At 41.5% G+C, this 24028-nt stretch overlaps 1 protein-coding gene and 1 long non-coding RNA gene across 2 annotated transcripts in view; both read right to left on the bottom strand.

Moving 5' to 3' along the window:
• Positions 1-5750: 5750 nt before the first annotated feature.
• The window catches only part of LOC310865844 (complement C1q-like protein 2), a gene marked incomplete at its 5' end in the record, with an annotated part of 275737 nt that continues 257459 nt past the window's right edge, over positions 5751-24028 (bottom strand). Inside the window, 2 exons of the mRNA XM_083775054.1 lie at positions 5751-6372; positions 6883-7008. Of these exons, the coding sequence (XP_083631180.1) occupies positions 6092-6372; positions 6883-7008 (407 nt within the window). The 3' untranslated portion in view covers positions 5751-6091. The remainder of the gene's footprint in view (positions 6373-6882; positions 7009-24028) is intronic.
• On the bottom strand, positions 8517-14680 carry LOC310866241. The gene is made up of 3 exons (XR_014569908.1): positions 14601-14680; positions 10643-10702; positions 8517-8540 (listed from the first exon to the last, which is right to left on the bottom strand). It is a non-coding gene; the product is annotated as an uncharacterized lncRNA (long non-coding RNA).

Below are 24028 nucleotides of genomic sequence, written 5' to 3' on the forward strand. Positions count from 1 at the left end.
GGGCACTTAGATGTACAATTGGCTATTTTGTTCAAAATATTGAAGTACTATTAAGCGTGCACGCAGTTGCTGCTCCCGGGGACCCCCTGTAACCTCCCAAAGGGACCCCTGGCCCGGGGACCCCCTGTAACCTCCCAAGGGACCCCTGGCCCGGGGACCCCCTGTAACCTCCCAAGGGACCCCTGGCCCGGGGGTCCCCGGACAACACTTTAATTTAAGATTAGAACCACTGAAATAGGCTATCAATAAAAACCTGTGTGGCGTGCTGAGGGCGCTGCAGCCCCACCTGGTGGTGGTGTTGGGGAGGAATCTTCTTTTTTGATGGGTTAGATCAGGGGTCGGCAACACAAGATGTTGAATGAGCCATTTTCGACCAAAAGAAATAATTCAAAATATACCTGGAGCCGCAAAAAAAATTAAGCCTTAAAATGCTTATATAATGAAGACAACAGGGCTGCAAGTGGATATTAGCCTATCTAGCAAAATAAAAAGTGCGCTATGGTTTAACTTTCATTACATTATTATGCCATGTTTTTTGCATTGACAAAATTATAGAAATTCAATAAAGAAATAAGCTTTTTGTTGTTGTCATTTTTATTTGGGGGATTCTCTTACTACCAAACACAAGACGGTAGTAACTTTTAAAGTGCAATGCAGGTTGTATTTGAAATGTACTGTAATTCTGCAAACAGTTAATATTAATCAATTAAACTGTAATTCCTGAGTCCCCATGTATAGTGCATGCAAAATTAATTAAATAAAACGCAGCCTGCAAGGATACAATTAAATAAAACACAGCAGCATAATAGCCTTTAAAAAAGCCAAATAAAACTGGTTAGATGTTGAAAAAGGTGTTTGGGTCTGACTCTGTAGTTTAGGGAGTAGGAACCTTTGTAACAGGTACTGCGTAACACAGGAACCTATTGAAGGTTGCACCTCTATTCAAATGTTGAGCTGTAACTAGAGCGCGTTACAAACTCATTTAATAAACTATTACCCTGTGTAACGGACCCCGGAATGAAATGGACGAAAGGCTTTTATTTTGAAAGGCTATGTGGGCAAACGGGAAGCTTGCTCACTCACCAGAGTCATACTGACTGATGAAGACAGCCCAGCATCAGTCAGACAGAAAATGTTTGTTCCTCATGTGCTCCAAACCATGATCATTGAAAGCTAAGCCTAACCTCACCAACAGGATGAAATGGAACACCAAAAGGATCAAGTGAGTGCAGACAAATGAAACAACAAATGAAATGGAAATGGAACTGCCAGATTTGATTATTGATTTATTGGTTTTAGTGACTTTCCTGGAGAATGACGTGGTCGAGTGACATCATGATATTGGGACACCTGGTAACAAGTTAGCCGCAATTTGCAACTCTAGATTTTTGAGTGGTGCAACCACTCCTACAACCAGGAATGTCCGTGTGTATCAGTCAAGAGCACGAGTGGTGTGCGCATGCGTGAAATTAGAACACGGGGTAATGCTGCGTGCGTGCAGAGAGAGAAACAGAGAGAGAGAGAGAGGGGGGAATTGCACCACTCGGTTCACACAGGTGTGATTTTTTTACAATGGGTTGAATCTAGAGTTGCAACAAGCTCCATCCACTTCCTATTCATCTTTTTTGGTTTGTGATCTGCTTGTCTTAAATGACGTTAAACTCACCAACATTGCAGCTGCAGTCCAAGCTTGAATTATCCTCTTTCAATCTGCTGAGCTTGTTTTTCATAAAAATCCCCCGTAGACATATTATGAGCTACTTTCTGTCCAAAATATTCCAAGAGTGACATTTCCGAGCCGCCATTTTGTATTTTTGCAACGTGCCGTAAAACAAGACGTGAGGGGGAGCGCTTGTAGAATCTTACATGCGCAGGTAAGACACACAAAGAAGAGGCCGACGCAGTGCGACGCCCCGTCACACACAGCCTTCTATTAAACAAGCGCTCCCCCTCACGTCTTGTTTTACGGCACGTTGCAAAAATACAAAATGGCGGCTCGGAAATGTCACTCTTGGAATATTTTGGACAGAAAGTAGCTCATAACATGTCTACGGGGGATTTTTATAAAAAACAAGCTCGGCAGATTGAAAGAGGATAATTCAAGCTTGGACTGCAGCTGCAATGGTGGTGAGTTTAACGTCATTTAAGACAAGCAGATCACAAACCAAAAATGATTAATAGGAAGTGGATGGAGCTTGTTGCAACTCTAGATTCAACCCATTGTAAAAAAAATCTAGAGTTGCAAATTGCGGCTAGTAACAAGTTAGCACCTAGCTGGAGATGGAACAAGGTTAATGTCAATTTTTATGGTTATTGGTTTGTGTCATATTGTTGTGGGATTTTGTTTAGTTGGTATTTTGCTCATGTGGTATTATGGTTTGATATGTACCTTTTATTGGTTTGTTTATATGGTTTGATATGTACCTTTTTACTGGTTATTTGTAAACGTATTTGTTTATATGAATGCCTCATATTATTGGATATGTCTGCCTGTGTTGATTATGTTTGTGTCTTGTTTTTAGTTTTCACGTTGATCTATTAAAGAAACTTCACATCATAAGTCGGCCTTCAACCTCTTTATCCAGCCTGGTTCGCTACAATTACCCTGTTGGATAGCCCCTCTCGGAACCCTCCATAAAGCTTTTCTGAAATTTTGATGAGTTTTATGTAGGGTCCTTGTTCATAACTATATTTTCGTATGGGAATTTTGGAACACGGACATAAATATGCTCGCTAAGATCGTATCTGCGGTGTTTGACGGCCTTTTTTAGTTTAAGTTATTCTGAATCTGTGAACTATAAGTACCTATACATCCCGCTGCGAATATCTCCTGTGGCGTGGAAGCCGTTAAGTATTTTTAATCTATGTTTGACCAATTTGGTCGCTTTGATTCTTCTTGTTTGTTTACCGTTTATTGTACCGCCTCCCGGTGTGCGGTTGGCTTGTGCGGCTACGTCCCTGCCTCTGATCTGCTCTGTCATAGCTATAGCGCCACTAGCTAGCCAGATAGGCGGTACAATGAGGTGTCGATAAACAAGGAAGGAAGAGAAGAATCAAAGCGACCAAATCGGTCAAACAAAGATTAAAAATACTTAACGGCTTCCGCGCCACAGGAGATATTCGCAGCGGCATGTATACTGTAGGTACTTATACTTCACAGATTCAGAAGCCCTCACACGGAAAAAAGTTGTCAAAGAGCGCAGACAGGCCGTAAACACGTTGTTTATGTTTTATGAATGGCCGCGTACCAGGTGGCATGGTACTGCTGGAACAGGACCCCATGGTCTGTGTCGTCAAAAAGTCAGAAACTTGGATTAATTCATGGGGAAAGGGAAGGAACTTTATCCCAGGTGAGTAAGACAAACATTATTGTTCATTGCTTCTGCCGCCGTGCAGAAATGTGCTGTTCAAACGTGTGTCATTGACCGCCTCTGAGCCCATATTGGACTCTTTAATTTCAATTATGAAACACAATTGTGTGTGTGTGTGTGTGTGTGTGTGTGTGTGTGTGTGTGTGTGTGTGTGTGTGTGTGTGTGTGTGTGTGTGTGTGTGTGTGTGTGTGTGTGTGTGTGTGTGTGTGTGTGTGTGTGTGTGTGTGTGTGTGTGTGTGTGTGTGTGTGTGTGTGTGTGTGTGTGTGTGTGTGTGTGTGTGTGAGTGAGAGACAACTAATAGGCCTACATCAGATGTTGTTGTTGATGACATTAGAGAAGTGACCATTGTAGAAGTGGGTTGTGCAGCCATTCAACCACAGTTAGTCTGGAAGAGACATTCCTTATCAAGGTGTATAAAGTACCAACATATTATAGATAGATGTTATTATACAGCTTGGTTGCACATTAACTGCTTTTTGTGTTCATAATATCCCCCTGAAACAATTGTTGTCGAGTTTCCCCAAGTTTGTGCACATTATCTACTTTTGTTTGTGTTCAAGAGTTTCTTAGGCCTAGCCTACTATTGACCAAGTAAGAGACTGCCTTTGGGGATGCAGTTGGGTAGTACTGTAGGACAATTATTTCACCTTTTGTTTAACTATTAGCCTACTTATATTGACCTTACTTGGAGACTGCCTTTGGGGATGAGATTGAGTAGTACTGTACAATTATTTCATGTTTTATAAATGTTTGTCATGATAACAAACTGTCTTTGCACCTAATTCATTAATTCTCTGAAGGATGTGCTCTGGTAGCTTCTGTTGGTTCAGTCATTCAGAAGTGTTTCATGTGTGTTTACATGCTTTATACTCCTGTTAGAGAGTAGATAGCATGTTTATGTAGAAAAAGCACTCTTTTGTGTTACTGTACCATAGTTTAATATTCTACTGTTAGAAAGATGTTAGGTTCTTAGCTTACTTATGATCATTGATGACTATTCTTTATGTATTTGATGTATTACCATGTGTTGAACCTTACTGTAAGTCTCTCTGGAGTCAGAGCGTCTGATAAATGACTCCATTGTAAATTGTAGCTGACGACCCTGTCAACCCTTTTACAGTAGAACTGTTACTTCTGTTATGAGCCAGCAGGTGGCAGCATTGGCCCACAGTTCAGTTTGTTGACTGTTCAAGCAATGTTCAAGCTAATCAAAGTGAGTGCCAGTGATAGAAGAAGTAGTTCTCACATTGTTGAGTGGTGCTGGCCACTCCTGATTGATTGATTGAAATATGTATTAACAGTTTGCAGAATTACAGTACATTTCAAGCACAAACTCAATACAAAGACTGTTAACTGTGAGTGGACGACCCAATTAATTATTGTTTACAACAGGGTCCACCTTGTTCAATTCATCATCCTATGCGGAGCTGTGTATGTATGTGTACATGTATGTGTACACACGTGCGTGTATGTATGTGTATGTAGAAATGTCATTATTTGGAGGGAAAATGCTCAGAATTAACAACATTAGTCAAAGTAGCAGAACTACAGTAAAAGCTCACAACATGCCGTTTTCTCATTTATTTGATTGATTGAAAACTATTTGACAGAAATGCAAACAGCCTGCAGTACAATATACACTTGGTCTAAAAGGATATGAACATTATGGAGGCTCTTTAACGTAATGCTTCTCAAACATGTTCATGTCAAGGACCCCAAAATGATCTATTTGTCTGTGGACCCCCGTCTGTGACAGCATAGACCCCAAAATGATCTATTTGTCTGTGGACCCCCGTCTGTGACAGCATAGACCCCAAAATGATCTATTTGTCTGTGGACCCCCGTCTGTGACCGCATAGACCCCAAAATGATCTATTTGTCTGTGGACCCCCTTCTGTGACAGCATAGACCCCAAAATGATCTATTTGTCTGTGGACCCCCGTCTGTGACAGCATAGACCCCATGAGAGAAGATGTGTATTGTTACAATGTTTCAACACAATTTAAACTTTCAGATTTTATTTCAGATTATTTTTCAAAGCATATTGAAAATAGTAGATGAAAAGCTGACAACGCTGAGAAGCTTGATGAAAGATAGAGATGAAGGTAAAATAGTTTCTGTAGATTCAGGTAGATCAGAGGACTGGCTAGCATATCGCTCTTTAAGAAACAAAGTGACCACATTAAATAAACAGAAAAAAGCCTAAACTACCAATCTAGAATTGAATAAATTATACATGATGGTAAAAACGCTGTAGTATTCTCTCTCAATCAAATCACGGGTAGAGATAAAATGAGCAAAACACCATCATTTATTGAATCGGGTGAACGCTTCATCACCAAGCCCCAAGAATGTGCTGATTATTTTGACAATTATTTCATAAGTAAAGTTGATACCATAAGAAATGACATGCTGCCTGCAAACGGTCATCTATCTGGATCAATTATTAGAAATGATATCATGCAGAACAAAATATAATGCAAATTTAAATTCCCATTCACTAATTAAATTAAATTAAAAACTCATTGTCTGAATTGAAATCTTAACAAACCCTGTGGTCATTATAATCTAGACAGGAGACTCTTAAAGATGTCAGCTGGAATTATAGCTCAGATATAGAGCAGAACACTGTATAAAGTAATGGTACCAGTAGCAGACAGTGTTACATAGAATAGACCAGAACACTGTATAAAGTAATGGTACCAGTAGCAGACAGTGTTACATAGAATAGAGCAGAACACCATTGAACACACAGCGGTTCCCTGAGTCATCAGAGAGCCTGGCCCCTGAATTTAAACGCATGTCAACAGTGTCTCCCTCCTCCAGCTCTACCATCATTCCACTAGATATCTGTTCATAACGTCCACTATTGTATCCACAGTTAATTAAGAGTCTCTGCTCATTCTTATACATGTAGACACAGAAAGACTCTGATGACCACATGTTACGTGCAGCATATGTGAAGTGATAGAGTCCTCTGACCGGCGCAGAGAATACCCCTGAGAACACAGGATGAGAGACACATTACATTAATAGAATATAAAAATACAGTTATAAAAATAAAAACCTTAATTTAAAAAGTCAGATCTACAAGTTGTGTGAGTTAAGAGGTTACTTTCCTCATCTCCTCTGGACTGTTGCTTTCAATGTGAAACACACAGTGGTGGAAAGTAACTAAGTACATTTACTTAAGTACTGTACTTAAGTAAAACATTTTGGTATTTGTAGTTTACTTGAGTATTAACAATTTCCAGTAGTTTATTTAGTTATAGTTACTTTGTAGATTTAGATTATTACTACAAAACATACAGTAACCACTTCAGCCTTTAATGCATTTCAGCCATTTGAAAATAGATGATCTACAAGCTCACAATCTGTCACATCGCCGCATTGTGAGCTATTTTCAAAATATTTTTATACATTTGAAAACATGAAATGGAACATTTCTACTTTTTACTTGTAGTACTTTAAGTACATGTGTGTATATGGATGGATTGTAGTTTAATCACCTGTAGATGGATTGTAGGCGTTGCCGATGTTACTGAAGACCTTCTTGTAGATCAGAGTGGTGGTAGAACTATACGGTCCAACTTGTCCATTACTCAAACCAGCAGAGAAGGCCACCTTCGGTTTGTCTGTCAACACAGGAGGAGCATTATCAAACAGTTTAAATATTATAAAAGCATAATATTATATTAAGCCAATACACCAATCTTGTTGTAAAGCAGCTTTATCAGCTCCAACAAGACAAAGTATAGGCTATTAAAACTAAACGGTCACTAACAATACTCTGGAATATTACTGTCTGTCAAATACAGAGACAGGATTTATTATCATTTATTATTAATTAGTTACTTAAACCCTAGTAACTCTGTTCTGGAGCAGAAATAGCAGATATCTCGCAATGTGTTGAACTGGGACATGTTCTGTTGTGCACTTGTAGATCTGCTGTTTTCAGCAAAGATATATAGTGTAGAACAAAAACAGGGTCCTTGGGGATCCAGAAAACTGTAAACCTAAATCTTTCATTCACCTTAATGGTCAGATCCTCACTGACATTTAATAGTGGAAGACGGTAAAGTCATTACTTTGGTTAATTGTAACATGTTGTGAGTGTGACAGTACCATCAATATTTACACATAATTACTCATTAATATCCACTTAAACCTGACCGGGGTCCCCCAGGGCTGTATAGTAGGGATGCTAGTATTTCCCTCTGATTGCTGTCTATATGGGTCAGAATGTGATTGGTTGTAAGACTAGCCCAGGGTCTATATGGGTCAGAATGTGATTGGTTGTAAGACTAGCCCAGGCTCTATATGGGTCAGAATGTGATTGGTTGTAAGACTAGCCCAGGGTCTATATGGGTCAGAATGTGATTGGTTGTAAGACTAGCCCAGGGTCTATATGGGTCAGAATGTGATTGGTTGTAAGACTAGCCCAGGCTCATATGGTCACCAGAATGTGATTGGTTGTAAGACCATCCCAGGCTCTATATGGTCATTTGAAATGTTTTTACACATACCCTGAAGTGTGTCAGTTATCTGCCCAGACGTTGGTTTCTGTATTCTCTTTGTCCTATAATACATTCTTGGCACTTTGGCTATACCAGTGTGTGCGGCCAGTAGCTACCCTCAATCAGTCCCACTAGAGAAAAGCCAGGGGCACACAATCCGTTGGAACTACTCCAGAACTACTCTGCCAGGGCTGGGAGGTACACTTCTGGCGCATGGAGGGACTAGGCTCAGGACCTGTGCGTTGCACCAGAGTCCCAGCACCAGACACTTCATTCAGGAGTGTTGGGCAATGGTTCCGCAGGGACATGGTGCTGCGGTTCCGCTTGCTGCTTGCATGGCCCTCCCAAACGCCTCACCGAGGGTTGTTGGGCTTCCTCCTCACGGAGGACACAGGCTGGGGCGCTAACCCATACTGCTCACCCGGGTGCCGTCTACATTCCGGCTGTCACCCGTCTCTCCGGTGGTCACCAGACTGTACATGTTTGTCACATACTATTCCTATGAGTCACTATAAATAGAACAACTATAAATAAAAAATATCGCATGGATGCACCTGTATATACTTAATAATATGTTAGTACATATTATATTTATGAAACATACTTACTTTCAGCAGCAGTCAGCCTGGTGGTCAGCTGAGCAAGATGAGCTGAAATCAGTACATTAGCATTAAGTCAGTCATACAGTAAATACTCATGCACTTTCACTGTTGAGTGAGTAAGCTTTCCATTATGGATTGTAACTGTCCCAGCAATGGGATTTTGTAATTTTCTATTTCTATTTTCTATTCTATTTTATTGCTTACCTTCGGGAAAATACAATATGTGAACATTAGAGGTATGTTTATGTGGGTACATATGGTAAATGCATGGTGATATAGTGCCATCTACTGTGCTCTGTTTTTTGTGGTCTGTCTGGTTCATGGGCAGGTTGAATTATAGGCTCACCTGCTCTGATTACCTCATTTAAATCACCTGTTGGGTCTTGGGCATGTTAAGAGCAGAACAAACAGAGCAGAGCTGAAGAGAGGAGCTTTCATGTCAGTCTCCACAAAAGATAAGAAAGATAAGAAGAAAGAAAATAATATGAAAGAACAAGAACTTAACTGAACTCCTAATAATCTGTGCAGAAGGCGCATACGGTATGTTCCCAATTGTTTTGTCTGTCTGTAAAAGTTATATTGCCATTGTTTGTGTTTATTGTTTGTGTACATTTTATTGTGTTTGTTTAGATAATAAGGACATCATGATTAGTTGACAAGGACATTCATATTTCATTGTATTTAAAAGTATATTGTGTGATTTCTTTACAGTTTTTCACGGTTGTCACTTGGGGGAAAAAAAAGCCCTCAGTGAGATCAGTTGGAACGGTGTCTTATTTCTGCCACGGATGAAGAGGGTTTAGGAGCAGTTACATGGATTATATGGATAACCTGTACAGTAAGATACATGATCAAAAACAATTATCTATATTCTCTGAGATCAATGAAAGTAATTAAAGGAGTATAGTTGCTACTGTTCATGATGAGGTTAAGCATCTGCGTGGAATTTTTTATTTGAGAAGAAGAAAAAACTCAATGTTGTTGTTATTATTTACGTGCATTAAATTGTCAACACTAGGCCTACTTTATTCATCATACTTTTCAGATACTGTACATGTCACACTGATAAGCAACAGCATGTGCACGCATACCGGCAGCACAAGAACCCTGCCTATACTCCATACATTATACTATTATATTATTATACTATTATACTATATTATCATACCGGCAGCAGAAGAACCCTGCCTATACTCCATACATTAACTCAAGTAAACGTTCCTGGTATTTCTTACTTCAGATAAGTATTTCAAGTTTGTGATGGGCCTATACTTTCTACTTCGTCTTCTACACTTCACTACTTCTGATAGGCAAATATTGTAGTTAGTTTTGACTCCACTACTATTATAATTATTTATACAATTTTAATTTATTTTGTATCTTCTCTCACCTGCTATCTGTGTCTTCAGCTGGTTTACTTCACTTTGAAGCAGGGTTACTTCACTTTGAAGCAGGGTATCGTTGGACTTCATTCTGTTACTGGCTAAACCATCTGCAAGGACAGAAATGGATGACAACACTGTTGTTACTACTGTTCATGATGAGGTCAAGCATCTGCATGGAGCAGTGGACTGACCTCATGCTTCCTTCTATGCATTCACTCTCCCCTGTCTTTTCACCTGACAGGGGAGAGTTTCCCCAGCCGGACGTAGCGCATGGAAGGAACACGTTCCTTACCCCTCCGTCAGGCACCCTGGCTGGCCAGGGGGAGGCGGTTTAAAGACCAGGATTACTGCATGTTTTTTGTGAGGGTACCTACCCTAGGGGACACGGGGAGAACATGCAAACTCCACACAGAAATGCCCTTTCGCCAACCACGCCTCGGGTATGGGCACTGATGACACGGAGGAGGGAACACGCCCCCAGCACCCACAGCGTCCCCACTCCATACATTATACTATTATATTATTATACTATTATACTATATTATCATACCGGCAGCAGAAGAACCCTGCCTCTACTCCATACATTAACTCAAGTAAACATTCCTGGTATTTTTTACTTCAGATAAGTATTTCAAGTTTGTGATGGGCCTATACTTTATACTTCTACACTTCACTACTTCTCAGAGGCAAATATTGTAGTTAGTTTTGACTCCACTACTATTATTTTATTTATACCATTTTAATTTATTTTGTATCTTCTCTCACCTGCTATCTGTGTCTTCAGCTGGTTTACACTGGACTTCATTCTGTTACTGGCTAAACCATCTGCAAGGACAGAAATGGATGACAACACTGTTGTTACTACTGTTCATGATGAGGTCAAGCATCTGCATGGAGCAGTGGACTGACCTCATGCTTCCTTCTATGCATTCACTCTCCCCTGTCTTTTCACCTGACAGGGGAGAGTTTCCCCAGCCGGACGTAGCGCGTGGAAGGAACACGTTCCTTACCCCTCCGTCAGGCACCCTGGCTGGCCAGGGGGAGGCGGTTTAAAGACCAGGATTACTGCATGTTTTTTGTTAGGGTACCTACCCTAGGGGACACGGGGAGAACATGCAAACTCCACACAGAAATGCCCTTTCGCCAACCACGCCTCGGGTATGGGCACTGATGACACGGAGGAGGGAACACGCCCCCAGCACCCACAGCGTCCCCAGCGGGAATCGAACCGAAGACCTATCTGTGAGAGGCAACAGCACTACCACCTGTGCCAGCGTGCCCCTAACACCACTTTATTCATCATACTTTGCAGATGCATGCAGTAATACACACAAAAAGAAGCAATGCTAATTAAAAAAAAAGTCACCTGAAGTTTTCGGGTTAATACTGTGGCAATCGTCACTAATATGGAATCTGTCTTCAGAGTTTAATACTGTAGTCTGTAGTGGCTTTTTTAGAAGTCACAGCTAGGCAACAAACTCCCTGAGTGAGTGATGTGGTAGTTTAGTGACATGTAATACTCACAGTGCACAGCCTGGGCTATGTTCACACCCATCAGTACAACAAACTCCCTGAGTGAATGATGTGGTAGTTTAGTGACATGTAATACTCACAGTGCACAGCCTGGGCTATGTTCACACCCATCAGTACAACAAACTCCCTGAGTGAGTGATGTGGTAGTTTAGTGACATGTAATACTCACAGTGCACAGCCTGGGCTATGTTCACACCCATAAGTATAAGACACAGCATCACCACAGCAACAACTCTGAAAGGCCTTCTCCCTGTTAAGACAAAAACAAGATAAGAGTAAATGCCGTTAGCTAAACCCAACCGGACGAAAGTACCGTACTTTGAAATTACCTCTAAAATACTTTTACACATAAAGTGAATCACTTCTATAACTGTCCTCGGCCTCAACTCTCTCACATTCTTTGGAAAAGCATACATATATGTAGACAGCTTTCAAGGATGAGAGGCTTGAACTATTGACAAGTTAACAAATGGTAACTATCTTGATTATTACTGTCCGTGTCCTTGATTGGTTTAATGAAAATGGCACTTATCATGATTTTTTGTCAATTATGTACTTAATGTTGAATTATGTTAATTCAGTCAGAGAACTCACAAATAGACATAAGATGTAATGCGAGCGTGAATGCTATTTTATCTTGGCATTCGGGGCTTTGCTACAGTCTCTCTCTCTCTCTATCTCTCTCTCGCGCACACACACACACACACACACACACACACACACATTGTTATGTCCTGGCTCTTGGGCCATAACAAAGGAGGAAGACACACGGCTGTTTAAAAGTGCACAAACCAATATTTATTTACATTATAACCAACTTAATAAGAATCAAACAAACAAACAATACTACAGTTCTAAGGTGGAGTGTGTTAATCAGTAGATCAGTAGTGTAAGTGAGTGGATGTGTGGTGGGTGTAGTGTGGGGTGTTGAATGGTGCAAAGATGCTGCTGCTCTCATGGAAGGAGAGAGAGACTGAACGTGGCCAACGCCCAGCCATTTATAGTGCACCTTGGGAACACTGGCCAGGTGCTCCCAATGCACCTGACCAGCAACTCGGCAGGACCAAGGGGCCAGCTAGGCACTCCAATGTTGAAGCGCTGGGCCCTAGTGGTAAGAGGAAGGACTGCAGGCGGACCCGTGGATTCTTGACGAGGAAACCCTGTGCAACCGAGCGCTCAATGTTAAAGCCCAGCTGCACTTCTGCATTTGGGCACCAAAATTTGGTGCCCAAATGCTGAATCAGCGAAAAAATGCGGAAATAGACGGTGCTTCCGGCAGCCTTCCGGGTGCTTCAAAACGCCACTGAGCAACTTCCACTGACATGAATAGCGGAGGGGGCGGAGCTTCGCGCCAGTTTAGTCTCTATCCTTTTAATACTCTATGGGCAGGACCTGTGGGAAGCACAAGACTAGGCCTACCTTTCAAACCACACAGGCCCTAGTAGCCAAACTGCAGGGGCTGTGACACCCTCCCCCTACAAAGCGAGGACCCTTAAGGGACCGAGACACTATCTCATCCAATAACCAAAATATCATTAAACATTTGGGTCATTTAGCTTAGAAAATAATATTACTTCAAAAATGTGACCAAAGTCTGTTTGGCTGATGTTTGTTTTTCCCACACCAAACCGAACCGTTTGCGCAGACTTACCCCCCCCAATTTAGATGCAAACAGCAAACCAATACAAATGCAAAATAGAGCACAACCTATATGCTTGCTGAAGTCAAAAGAGTTTTAACAGTGGCAGTATCTGGGTGAGGGGCAGGTAACCCTGTCAGCTCTAGCCCTAATGCACAACAGCACCAGCTTGTTTGGAGCTCCACCTCTCAGAGGCGGAAGGCCAGCCGAGACTATCGTCGTCCCCCCCCCCCAGCATATAAAACTACCACACTGTGGCATGACGTTTCACCATCTAAAGCTGCCAGCTTTGACACACCAGTGACCAGTTTACCACAACGCAAACAGACATACACATTTTAACAATCAGCAATAACACAAAAGTGCTATATAGTCAATTCATAATTTATTATTTTTAAGGATGGGAATCTGCGCAAACCATACACCTGCCAAACCAACTTAACCAAACCAATGTAACCAACGTACCAGACATAATTTACATAAGATAACTATAAACCAACATTAAGACAATTACTCAAAATTAATTTCAGCCCAACCAATTCAATCTGCACCCAGCACACCAGGCCATCTATCAGCAACTAAGATTACCGGTATTCTTGAAGCATTTTAGAATAGAGGAACAGGGATATAAGGTAGATACGAGACAAACAGGCCAGACTTGAAAATTACAAAATACAGTTCATGTTGTCCAACATAAGACACTCCATCACAACATTTTCTGATCCAACATACAACATCCAGTCAGTCATTCAGTACCCTTTAATAAGGCCAACCTGAATAAAACCCTCACATACTAGACAGGATAATACCAAAATCTACACCTCCAACCATCTACATTCTACAGCCTGACAGATACAACACTGTCTCCCAGCTGCACCAGCCTGGTGAAGACTACTCCTGCCATTTCCAATTTTAAACATCTCCCACACGGAGCTCTCACAAGATACGTACGTACTGACAACAAAATTATGGACCAACCATTTCAGACAGAAAACTATGAGGACAAAACTATGATGACAAGTGAATTACAATTCACAATTTCAATTAACAATTAATTCACAATTAATCCACAAAAAAGCTAACAAGAAATGCTCTCTCTCCTTCCATGAGAGCAGCAGCATCTTTGCACCATTCAACACCCCACACTACACCCACCACACATCCACACACTTACACTACTGATCTACTGAATAACACACTCCACCTTAGAACTGTAGTATTGTTTGTTTGTTTGTTTGATTCTTATTAAGTTGGTTATATTGTAAATAAATAAATACTTAATGTTGAATTATGTTAATTCAGTCAGAACTCACAAATAGACATAAGATGTAATGCGAGCATGAATGCTATTTTATCTTGGCATTCGGGGCTTTGCTACTGTCTCTATCTCTCTCTCTTTCTCTCTCTCGCACACACACACACATGCACACGCACACACACGCACACACATGCACACATATACATACTGTGGAAGAACCTATGGTTTAAATTAAAAGGTTAAAACGTGTTTGTATTGGTGATTTTTAGTCTTTTTTTAGTAATATCTCTTACCAGACGGCTTCTTCTTGGTCCGTAGATCTGCATAGACGTCATCACCTATCGTGTGCAGATCAAGACTCTCATAATGTCCTCCTTCAGACATTTCTACATTAGTTCTTCTTGCAGTGACGGTGGTGTCATTCTCGTAATCTGTACCGTCTTGGTCTCCATTTTGGACCTCAATGTTTTCAGAATGCCTCGCTACAGCCATCTGTACCTTTATGACTTCAATTCTTCCTGCAGGTTTTTGACCTCTTATACTTTTTTCACTACCCTAAACGATGACCACTGTTATTTTGACAGCTCACATTGTATGCACACACACACACACACATGCACACACACACACACACGCACACGCTTATGCAGTTTCCCTGCTATCATGTCATGATCTCTCTAAAGTTACACAACACACAACAGTCCAGTTTTAAGAACACCATCACCAACGATTTTAAATAAAAGTTCAATGACAAATAACGACACATTTTATTGAGCTGACAGGTTTTAGTCAAAATGATTTAGCAGGTATATAAGATATACAAGTGAATGAATGCATTCCACCAAAGATCCCTCACATGCCATATTATTTATTGACACTTTTATTTTGTAATGTTTTGTGCAATAGATCGTTTTGGGAGCATAATTATGTGTTATTTTATTTTGAAGTCCTCACTCCTGTTGACGTGACGTCACTCCATAGACTTTACATGTTAAAAGACTTACATTCAGAAGCCATAAACACTCCATAGACTTTACGTTAAAAGACCTACATTCAGAAGCCATAAACACTCCATAGACTTTACATGTTAAAAGACCTACATTCAGAAGCCATAAACACTCCATAGACTTTACATGTTAAAAAGACCTACATTCAGAAGCCATAAACAACGCATAAACTTTATTCTATTTGGTTTAGCGGTCTTAACATCTTGTTTTGGAAACGGCCTTAAATGGTGCAGAGAAAGCAGGTAGGGATGTAGCTCTGGTCCATAGCTTTACTCACGCCTAGGGTTGCCACCTTTGAGATCTTGAAATAATTAAGGGACACTCTTTACGCAAGGCCGGCAATAAGTTGAAGTTTCCCTTCAACTTTTCATAGCATACAGTAGATCACCCAGGTTTTATGGTTTTTCAATCCCGAGGTTTTACAATTGCGACCTTTCTAGTTTATATTCATATTTGAATAGAAAAGAGAGGTCGCATTGTGAGCTTGTAGATCAGCTATTTTCAAATGGTCGAAATGTATATAGGGTTGAAGTGGTTACAGTAATGTATGTTTTTCTAATCAAAATGTAAATCTCCAAAGTAACTAGTAACTAAAGTTTTCAAATAATTGTAGTGGAGTAAAAGTACAAATGTTGGCTCTGAGATGTAGTGGAGTAGATGTAAATGTATTGGAAATTGGAATACAGTCAAGTAGATCAAAATTGTACTTAAGTACAGTATTTGAGTAAATGTACTTATAGTTACTTTCCACCACTGGGTTAACAAAACGTCAACAAAGAGAGAAGTATATGACCAAGCTGTCCGGCTGATGACAAAAAAGATTACGAAAGAAAGGAGAGAAGTATGACCAAGAAGTGGTCAATGTTATCCTCAACTTCATATTGACATCTGTTATCCAGATCATTATCTCACAGCAGGGCTGCAGGGCTGAATCATTCAGGCCGCGGTAGTCAAGTCATACACCCAGCCAGGCCACCCTATCCATATACCCACACGCGTGTACGTATATACGATATTACCGTTAAAATGTCATATTCTACATTTTAAGTGTTGCAACACTTATACATACACGCATGCACATGTGTGGGGATTGAAAAACCATAAAACCTGGGTGATCTACTGTATGCTATGAAATTGTATGTTTATTCACGCAGAATAGTACTGTACAGTATATGAATGATACATTCTCTGGGTGATTTTAGTTTCTACCCTTCTAAGGACCTGCAATGGTGTAGTGACGGGCGGGAACCCCTTTTGGTGTTTTAAGAATTATGTTATACTTTAGCTATTGAAAGATAGAAGATCTACAAGCTCCGAGTGCCACGCTATGAGCTTGTAGGTCTGCTATTTTTGAAAAATCGTGAAAATGTGGTGCAAATCTTTGAATATATATATTATTCTGTCAGAGCGATCGTTTTTTACTCAATCTTTGCTTCATGGGGGGTCCCTGGAACAACATATTTTCAGATGGGGGTCGGCGGCCAATTACATATATTTTTGGGGTCCTTGACATGAAAAACTTTAAGAATGACTGACATAGAAACAGGCTTTTCAGAAAACTGTCAGGATTTAGAAGACATTTGCAGAAATGTCTTCAGGTCTAAATGGGTTAAGAGCGTACCGGACCGCATCCCCATGATATGATCTACTGCACCACGGATATGTCAACATGAAGTCGAAATGAGTCATAGTTCTCTCTTTTTGTATCTTTTTGTCATCAGTTTCCTCTTTTAAGTGAAAGAAAAGTAGTGTTGAAATATCTTTTGTATATTCGGTTTCAAAACAGGCCTCATGCGGGTACACTATTGTAGGAGCCGTAATGTGTTTGCCTTCTAATGTGCTATTAGATTTTGCTTCTACGGGCCGTCGGCATGGAACAAGCTCCCACTGTACCTTCGTCAGGCAGCCTCTGTAGACATTTTTAAAGCTCAGCTCAAGACCCACTTCTACAACATTGCCTTTAATTGATCTTTTATTGTCCTCACTGTACTGCATTACTGCTTGTTTTTTAATGTTGTTGCCTTGCTTTTCTTTTATTCTCCATTGTTCTGTAAAGCACTTTGAGCTGCATTTCATGTCATGAAAGGTGCTATACAAATAAAGTTTTATTATTATTATTATTCTGATTGACGTAACGTAAGGTATGTCACTTTAATGGGCACTGGTAAATAAATGGTAAATGGTGCATTTATATAGCACCTTTATCCAAGGCGCTTTACAGAGATTGTGCATTACATTCACCCATTCACACACACATTCATACACCGATGGCAGCGGAAACCATGCAAGGCACCAATCTGCACATCAGGAGCAATTGGGGGTTCAGTGTCTTGCTCAAGGACACTTCGACAGTAACTCTGGGGGAGCCCGGGTTCGAACTGGCAACCTTACGGTTACCATCCAGGCACTCTACCCCTGAGCCACCGCCGCCCCGGTAGTGGGCGTGTCACCGGGGCTGGGGCGCTGCCACTCTAGTTTCATGGCGTTACCTGTCACTTGGGTGAGGGAAGTTGGACAGAGAGAGGAGGTGAGCGTGGGAGAAGACATTTCTGTTGACCGACAAAGGTCATAGGTTATTTTTTGTTTTTAATTGCACAGAGTCCAGAGATTTTTAATTTGTGTGAATTTCAGCCTCTGTGGGGAGTATTTATATGCAAATATCATGACCAATGGCATTGCAATGGCATTGCAATGAACATCAATGATGACATTTAGGTGAAAAAAGAACATACAAAATTTAATGAATGAATGAATGAATTAAAATATGTTGTATTATTGCAACGTTGGGTCTTACAGGGTTAGACAGAGAAGATGTACATGAACACAAAACATTGTGCATTATGTCTGTTGAAGAAATCATCTATATTATTAAGTGATCATTTAATTTACCTGAAAACCTGAAGACACATTTTAAACTCACCACAACCGTATTATTTTATATAACAACGGCAGCTGATCACATTAATCAGGGGCCGCATGTGGCCCACGGGCCGCGGGTTGAGTAGCACTGCTCCTTCCTTCATGTGGCCCACGGGCCGCGGGTTGAGTAGCACTGCTCCTTCCTTCATGTGGCCCACGGGCCGCGGGTTGAGTAGCACTGCTCCTTCCTTCATGTGGCCCACGGGCCGCGGGTTGAGTAGCACTGCTCCTTCCTTCATGTGGCCCACGGGCCGCGGGTTGAGTAGCACTGCTCCTTCCTTCATGTGGCCCACGGGCCGCGGGTTGAGTAGCACTGCTCCTTCCTTCCTTATCCTGCTACAAAAGAAAGACATAAGAATTGTTAATAAAGGCCCACCAGGATCTACTTCCACCCTATACTCACTACTGTAGCTATTGTAATAGTTTGTTCCAAGAGAATTGAGTATTGAGTATTGAACACTTTTCTTATTTATTCATATTTATCATATTATGTTCTCTTCACATTTTGTGAATGAAGACTCATTTTGTAACTTCATCATTAATCACACAGTTTTTTGTTCATTGAGATTTCGCCTTATAGATGGAAATGTGGCTTTTTACTGTGGGTTTCCTTCATTTTTAGACTAGTCGTGAAGTCTCTGTTACAAAATACATGTGTAAACATTTCAAAATATTACTCCAGTTTTGGCATCACTGCACTGGCTTCCGGTTGTTTTTAGGATTGATTTTAAAATTATTTTACTTGTCTATAAAGCTCTCAATGGTCTCGCACCTTCCTACCTACATGACTGCCTGCCTAAATATGTCCCAAACCGCCCCCCTAAGGTCTTCCACTGCTGGCCTGCTCGCTTTGCCTAAAAAAATGGCAACTAAAAAATACGGGGAAGCCGTCGGCATGGGCCGTCGGCATGGAACAAGCTCCCACTGTACCTTCGTCAGGCAGCCTCTGTAGACATTTTTAAAGCTCAGCTCAAGACCCACTTCTACAACATTGCTTTTAATTGATCATTTATTTTTTATTTTTTGTTATTCATGTCCTCACTGTATTGCATTACTGCTTGTTTTTTAATGTCGTTGCCTTGCTTTTCTTTTATTCTCCATTGTTCTGTAAAGCACTTTGAGCTGCATTTCATGTCATGAAAGGTGCTATACAAATAAAGTTTTATTATTATTATTATTAAAACAATACTGACATTTCTAGCATAAGGCCCTTGGCTGAGTGGCCCCTGAGCCATCTTAAGTTAAGTAGCCCTGCTATAGTTGCTGAGTGGCCCCTGAGCCATCTTAAGTTAAGTAGCCCTGCTATAGTTGCTGAGTGGCCCCTGAGCCATCTTAAGTTAAGTAGCCCTGCTATAGTTGCTGAGTGGCCCCTGAGCCATCTTAAGTTAAGTAGCCCTGCTATAGTTGCTGAGTGGCCCCTGAGCCGTCTTAAGTTAAGTAGCCCTCCTATAGTTGCTGAGTGGCCCCTGAGCCGTCTTAAGTTAAGTAGCCCTGCTATAGTTGCTGAGTGGCCCCTGAGCCGTCTTAAGTTAAGTAGCCCTGCTATAGTTGCTGAGTGGCCCCTGAGCCATCTTAAGTTAAGTAACTATAACTATAGAGTCAATGTGGTTAAAAAGCAAAGTGTAATATGTCTTTCCTCTGGACCTGGAGTTCCCTACTGACAGTGGAGCTGCTGGTTGACTTTGTCTCCCAGCCTGGTTCCTGTCAGGTGTTGGTTGAAGAGCCACTGACAGGTCTCCTCCTCCAGTCTCCTATCTCACCTGGTCTCTGACAGGTCTCCTCCTCCAGTCTCCTAGCTCACCTGGTCTCTGATAGGTCTCCTCCTCCAGTCTCCTATCTCACCTGCAGCACAGAGACATGGACAGACAGCAAGCTGAGAGGGACACAGTGTAGGACACAGTGTAGGACACAGTGTAGGACACAGTGTAGGAGACAGTGTAGGACACAGTGTAGGACACAGTGTAGGACACAGTTTAGGACACAGTGTAGGACACAGTTTAGGACACACTGTAGGACACAGTGTATAGGACACAGTGTATAGGACACAGTGTAGGACACAGTGTAGGACACAGTGTAAAGCCCAAACCACACCAAAGGGTCCAAACGGTTGTGAGGAGTTGCATGGTGACCCGATTGGGCCGTTGAATTCAACCAGTTGAATCCCTTGGGACGACATGGGTCAACGTGCAACAGGACAACGCTAAAACCGTCTCCACCATTTGGTGCGGTTAGGGCTTAAGAAGCAGTGTAGGAGACAGTGTAGGACACAGTGTAGGACACAGTGTAGGACACAGTGTAGGAGACAGTTTAGTGTAGGACACAGTGTAGGAGACAGTTTAGGACACAGTGTAGGAGACAGTGTATAGGAGACAGTTTAGTGTAGGACACAGTGTAGGAGACAGTTTAGTGTAGGACACAGTGTAGGAGACAGTTTAGTGTAGGACACAGTGTAGGAGACAGTTTAGTGTAGGACACAGTGTAGGACACAGTGTAGGAGACAGTTTAGTGTAGGACACAGTGTAGGAGACAGTTTAGTGTAGGACACAGTGTAGGAGACAGTTTAGTGTAGGACACAATGTAGGAGACAGTTTAGTGTAGGACACAGTGTAGGAGACAGTTTAGTGTAGGACACAGTGTAGGACACAGTTTAGTGTAGGACACAGTGTAGGAGACAGTGTAGGACACAGTGTAGGACACAGTGTAGGACACAGTGTAGGAGACAGTGTAGGAGACAGTGTAGGACACAGTGTAGGAGACAGTGTAGGAGACAGTGTAGGACACAGTGTAGGACACAGTGTAGGACACAGTGTAGGACACAGTGTAGGAGACAGTTTAGTGTAGGACACAGTGTAGGAGAAAGTTTAGTGTAGGACACAGTGTAGGAGACAGTTTAGTGTAGGACACAGTGTAGGAGACAGTTTAGTGTAGGACACAGTGTAGGAGACAGTTTAGTGTAGGACACAGTGTAGGAGAAAGTTTAGTGTAGGACACAGTGTAGGAGACAGTGTAGGACACAGTGTAGGACACAGTGTAGGAGACAGTTTAGTGTAGGACACAGTGTAGGAGAAAGTTTAGTGTAGGACACAGTGTAGGAGACAGTTTAGTGTAGGACACAGTGTAGGACACAGTGTAGGAGACAGTTTAGTGTAGGACACAGTGTAGGACACAATGTAGGAGACAGTTTAGTGTAGGACACAGTGTAGGAGACAGTTTAGTGTAGGACACAATGTAGGAGACAGTTTAGTGTAGGACACAGTGTAGGAGACAGTTTAGTGTAGGACACAGTGTAGGAGACAGTTTATTGTAGGACACAGTTTAGTGTAGGACACAGTGTAGGAGAGACAGCTGAGAGACGACCAACCGATCTACATCGACACGTTTTGTGAGCTTGTCTATTTGAACTATTCCAAAATGGGGTTTTTATAGTAAAAAAAGGCAAAGAAGTTTAGGGATAAGTCATCAAATGGAACCCTAAGACTATCATTGTGTGCATCGAGTGATCTTAGAAATTGATGTATTGGAGATTCTGTCTTTCAATTGTACATATAGTTTTGATTGTATTGTTCCACTTTTTGCTTTGGCAATGTAAACGTATGTTTCCTCATGCCAATAAAGCCTTTTGAATTGAAATGTAGGCTACTTGGTAAGGGGTGAGGAAAATAGGGCCCTTTGGGCTGACTGAGTGCATCACACTGTGAGTGCACTATTTACTCACAGGGCTCAACATGCTTCTGATGTACAGGCCCTCTTTTCAAATGAACTCGTTCTTCACACACACACGCACGCACACGCACGCACACACACACACACACACACACACACACACACACACACACACACACACACACACACACACACGAAGAATTGCACACACAATTGCACACACAATTGTGTGCAAACACAATTGCACAATTGCACACACATGCACACACACACACACACACACACACACACACACACACACACAAACACAAGAAGAATTGCATCAGCACCTGTAGCTGCAGCTGCCAACTTCCCCACAACGCCAAAGATCCAGTTGAAACCTGATGCACCATGCACGCCCTCAGAGAGAGAGAGAGAGAGAGAATTGCTTATCTCCATATTTGAACTTGTTTTTTTCGTAAATTAACGTCCTGCTTGATCACACCACAGCGTTAAACAAAAAATAAGTTAATCTATTATGCTTACCGGGCAAAGTAAATGTAAATATATAATAACAATAACAATAATGACATGCCCAAAATAGGACGTTGAAAGTGGTTCAGTGTGCCTGTGTGTTTTATAAATGTTTAATAAAAGAAAAGTATATTAGCAAGAGCTTGTGACTAAATGATAACTATTACTACTACAAAGCAAATGGAGGTTTTTGGACAGACATGCAGTTTTTCCACTTGACAATATCACAGCTGTGTGCCCCCCCCCCCCCCCCCCCCCCCCACAGCAGTAACACTACACAGAATCACACAAACACAGCAGTAACACTACACAGAAACACACAATAAACACAGCAGTAACACTACACAGAATCACACAAACACAGCAGTAACACTACACAGAAACACACAATAAACACAGCAGTAACACTACACAGAAACACACAATAAACACAGCAGTAACACTACACAGAAACACACAATAAACACAGCAGTAACACTACACAGAAACACACAATAAACACAGCAGTAACACTACACAGAAACACACAATAAACACAGCAGTAACACTACACAGAAACACACAATAAACACAGCAGTAACGCTACACAGAAACACACAATAAACACAGCAGTAACACTACACAGAAACACACAATAAACACAGCAGTAACACTACACAGAAACACACAATAAACACAGCAGTAACACTACACAAAAACACACAATAAACACAGCAGTAACACTACACAGAACACACAATAAACACAGCAGTAACACTGCACAGCAACATAAACAGCCTGGTATAGACAATAATCTCCATTAATGCATCCACACTGCATAGCACACAAACATTAATGGCAACAAGGCTTTGGTTTAAGACAAAACTTCTACTAAATCGAGTCCCCCTGCACATTTGATCAAGCATCCCAATGTTGGGCATGTCATTAGCTGTTGGTGAAAATAGTGCTTAAAGCCGTGCACAGTAGGGTGGCAGTAGCAGCCTGCTGTGAAGTGTGGGGGTGTGGGAATGACATTTTCTTGCTCAATCTAAGGTGCAGTTTGTGCATTCTGTCACAAGCTGGTTTTAAGTTAACTATACCCTTTGGTGCAATTAAATAGCAGATCTACAAGCTCACTTGTGCGTGCGTGTGAAACTATGCATAGGCCTATATGTGTTTCTTAATCTTACCCTTTTCTGCTACTGCAAACAGCAAAGCCAACGCAGACAGCTGACCACACAGACAGCTGACCACACAGACAGCTGACCACACAGACAGCTGACCACACAGACAGCTGACCACACAGACAGCTGACCACACAGACAGCTGACCACCGAGAGCAGAAGGTCCACTATCTGGACGTCATGTCCACATGCTGAGCTGTTACTGTTACTGTACTAGTCTATAGTCTTGTTTCTGAAGCTCAGACTTTGAACTCTGAAGTCCAGGGATATAATTATGATGCTTCATAAAACACAAGAGCCGTGAGATGAATGTTTAAAGGTCTCTATGAAAATAAATTCATAGAGCTGCTAATTGTATTGTATTTGCAGCCACTGTTCTGTAAAGCCTGATGCTTTGGGCTTGGGGGCTATTTGGGGCTTCAACGTTTGGGAACCTGCAATCTAGTGTAAAATCCC

The sequence above is a fragment of the Protomyctophum parallelum genome, assembly GCF_964188405.1.
Source record: "Protomyctophum parallelum genome assembly, chromosome: 10".
Classification (NCBI taxonomy): domain Eukaryota; kingdom Metazoa; phylum Chordata; class Actinopteri; order Myctophiformes; family Myctophidae; genus Protomyctophum; species Protomyctophum parallelum.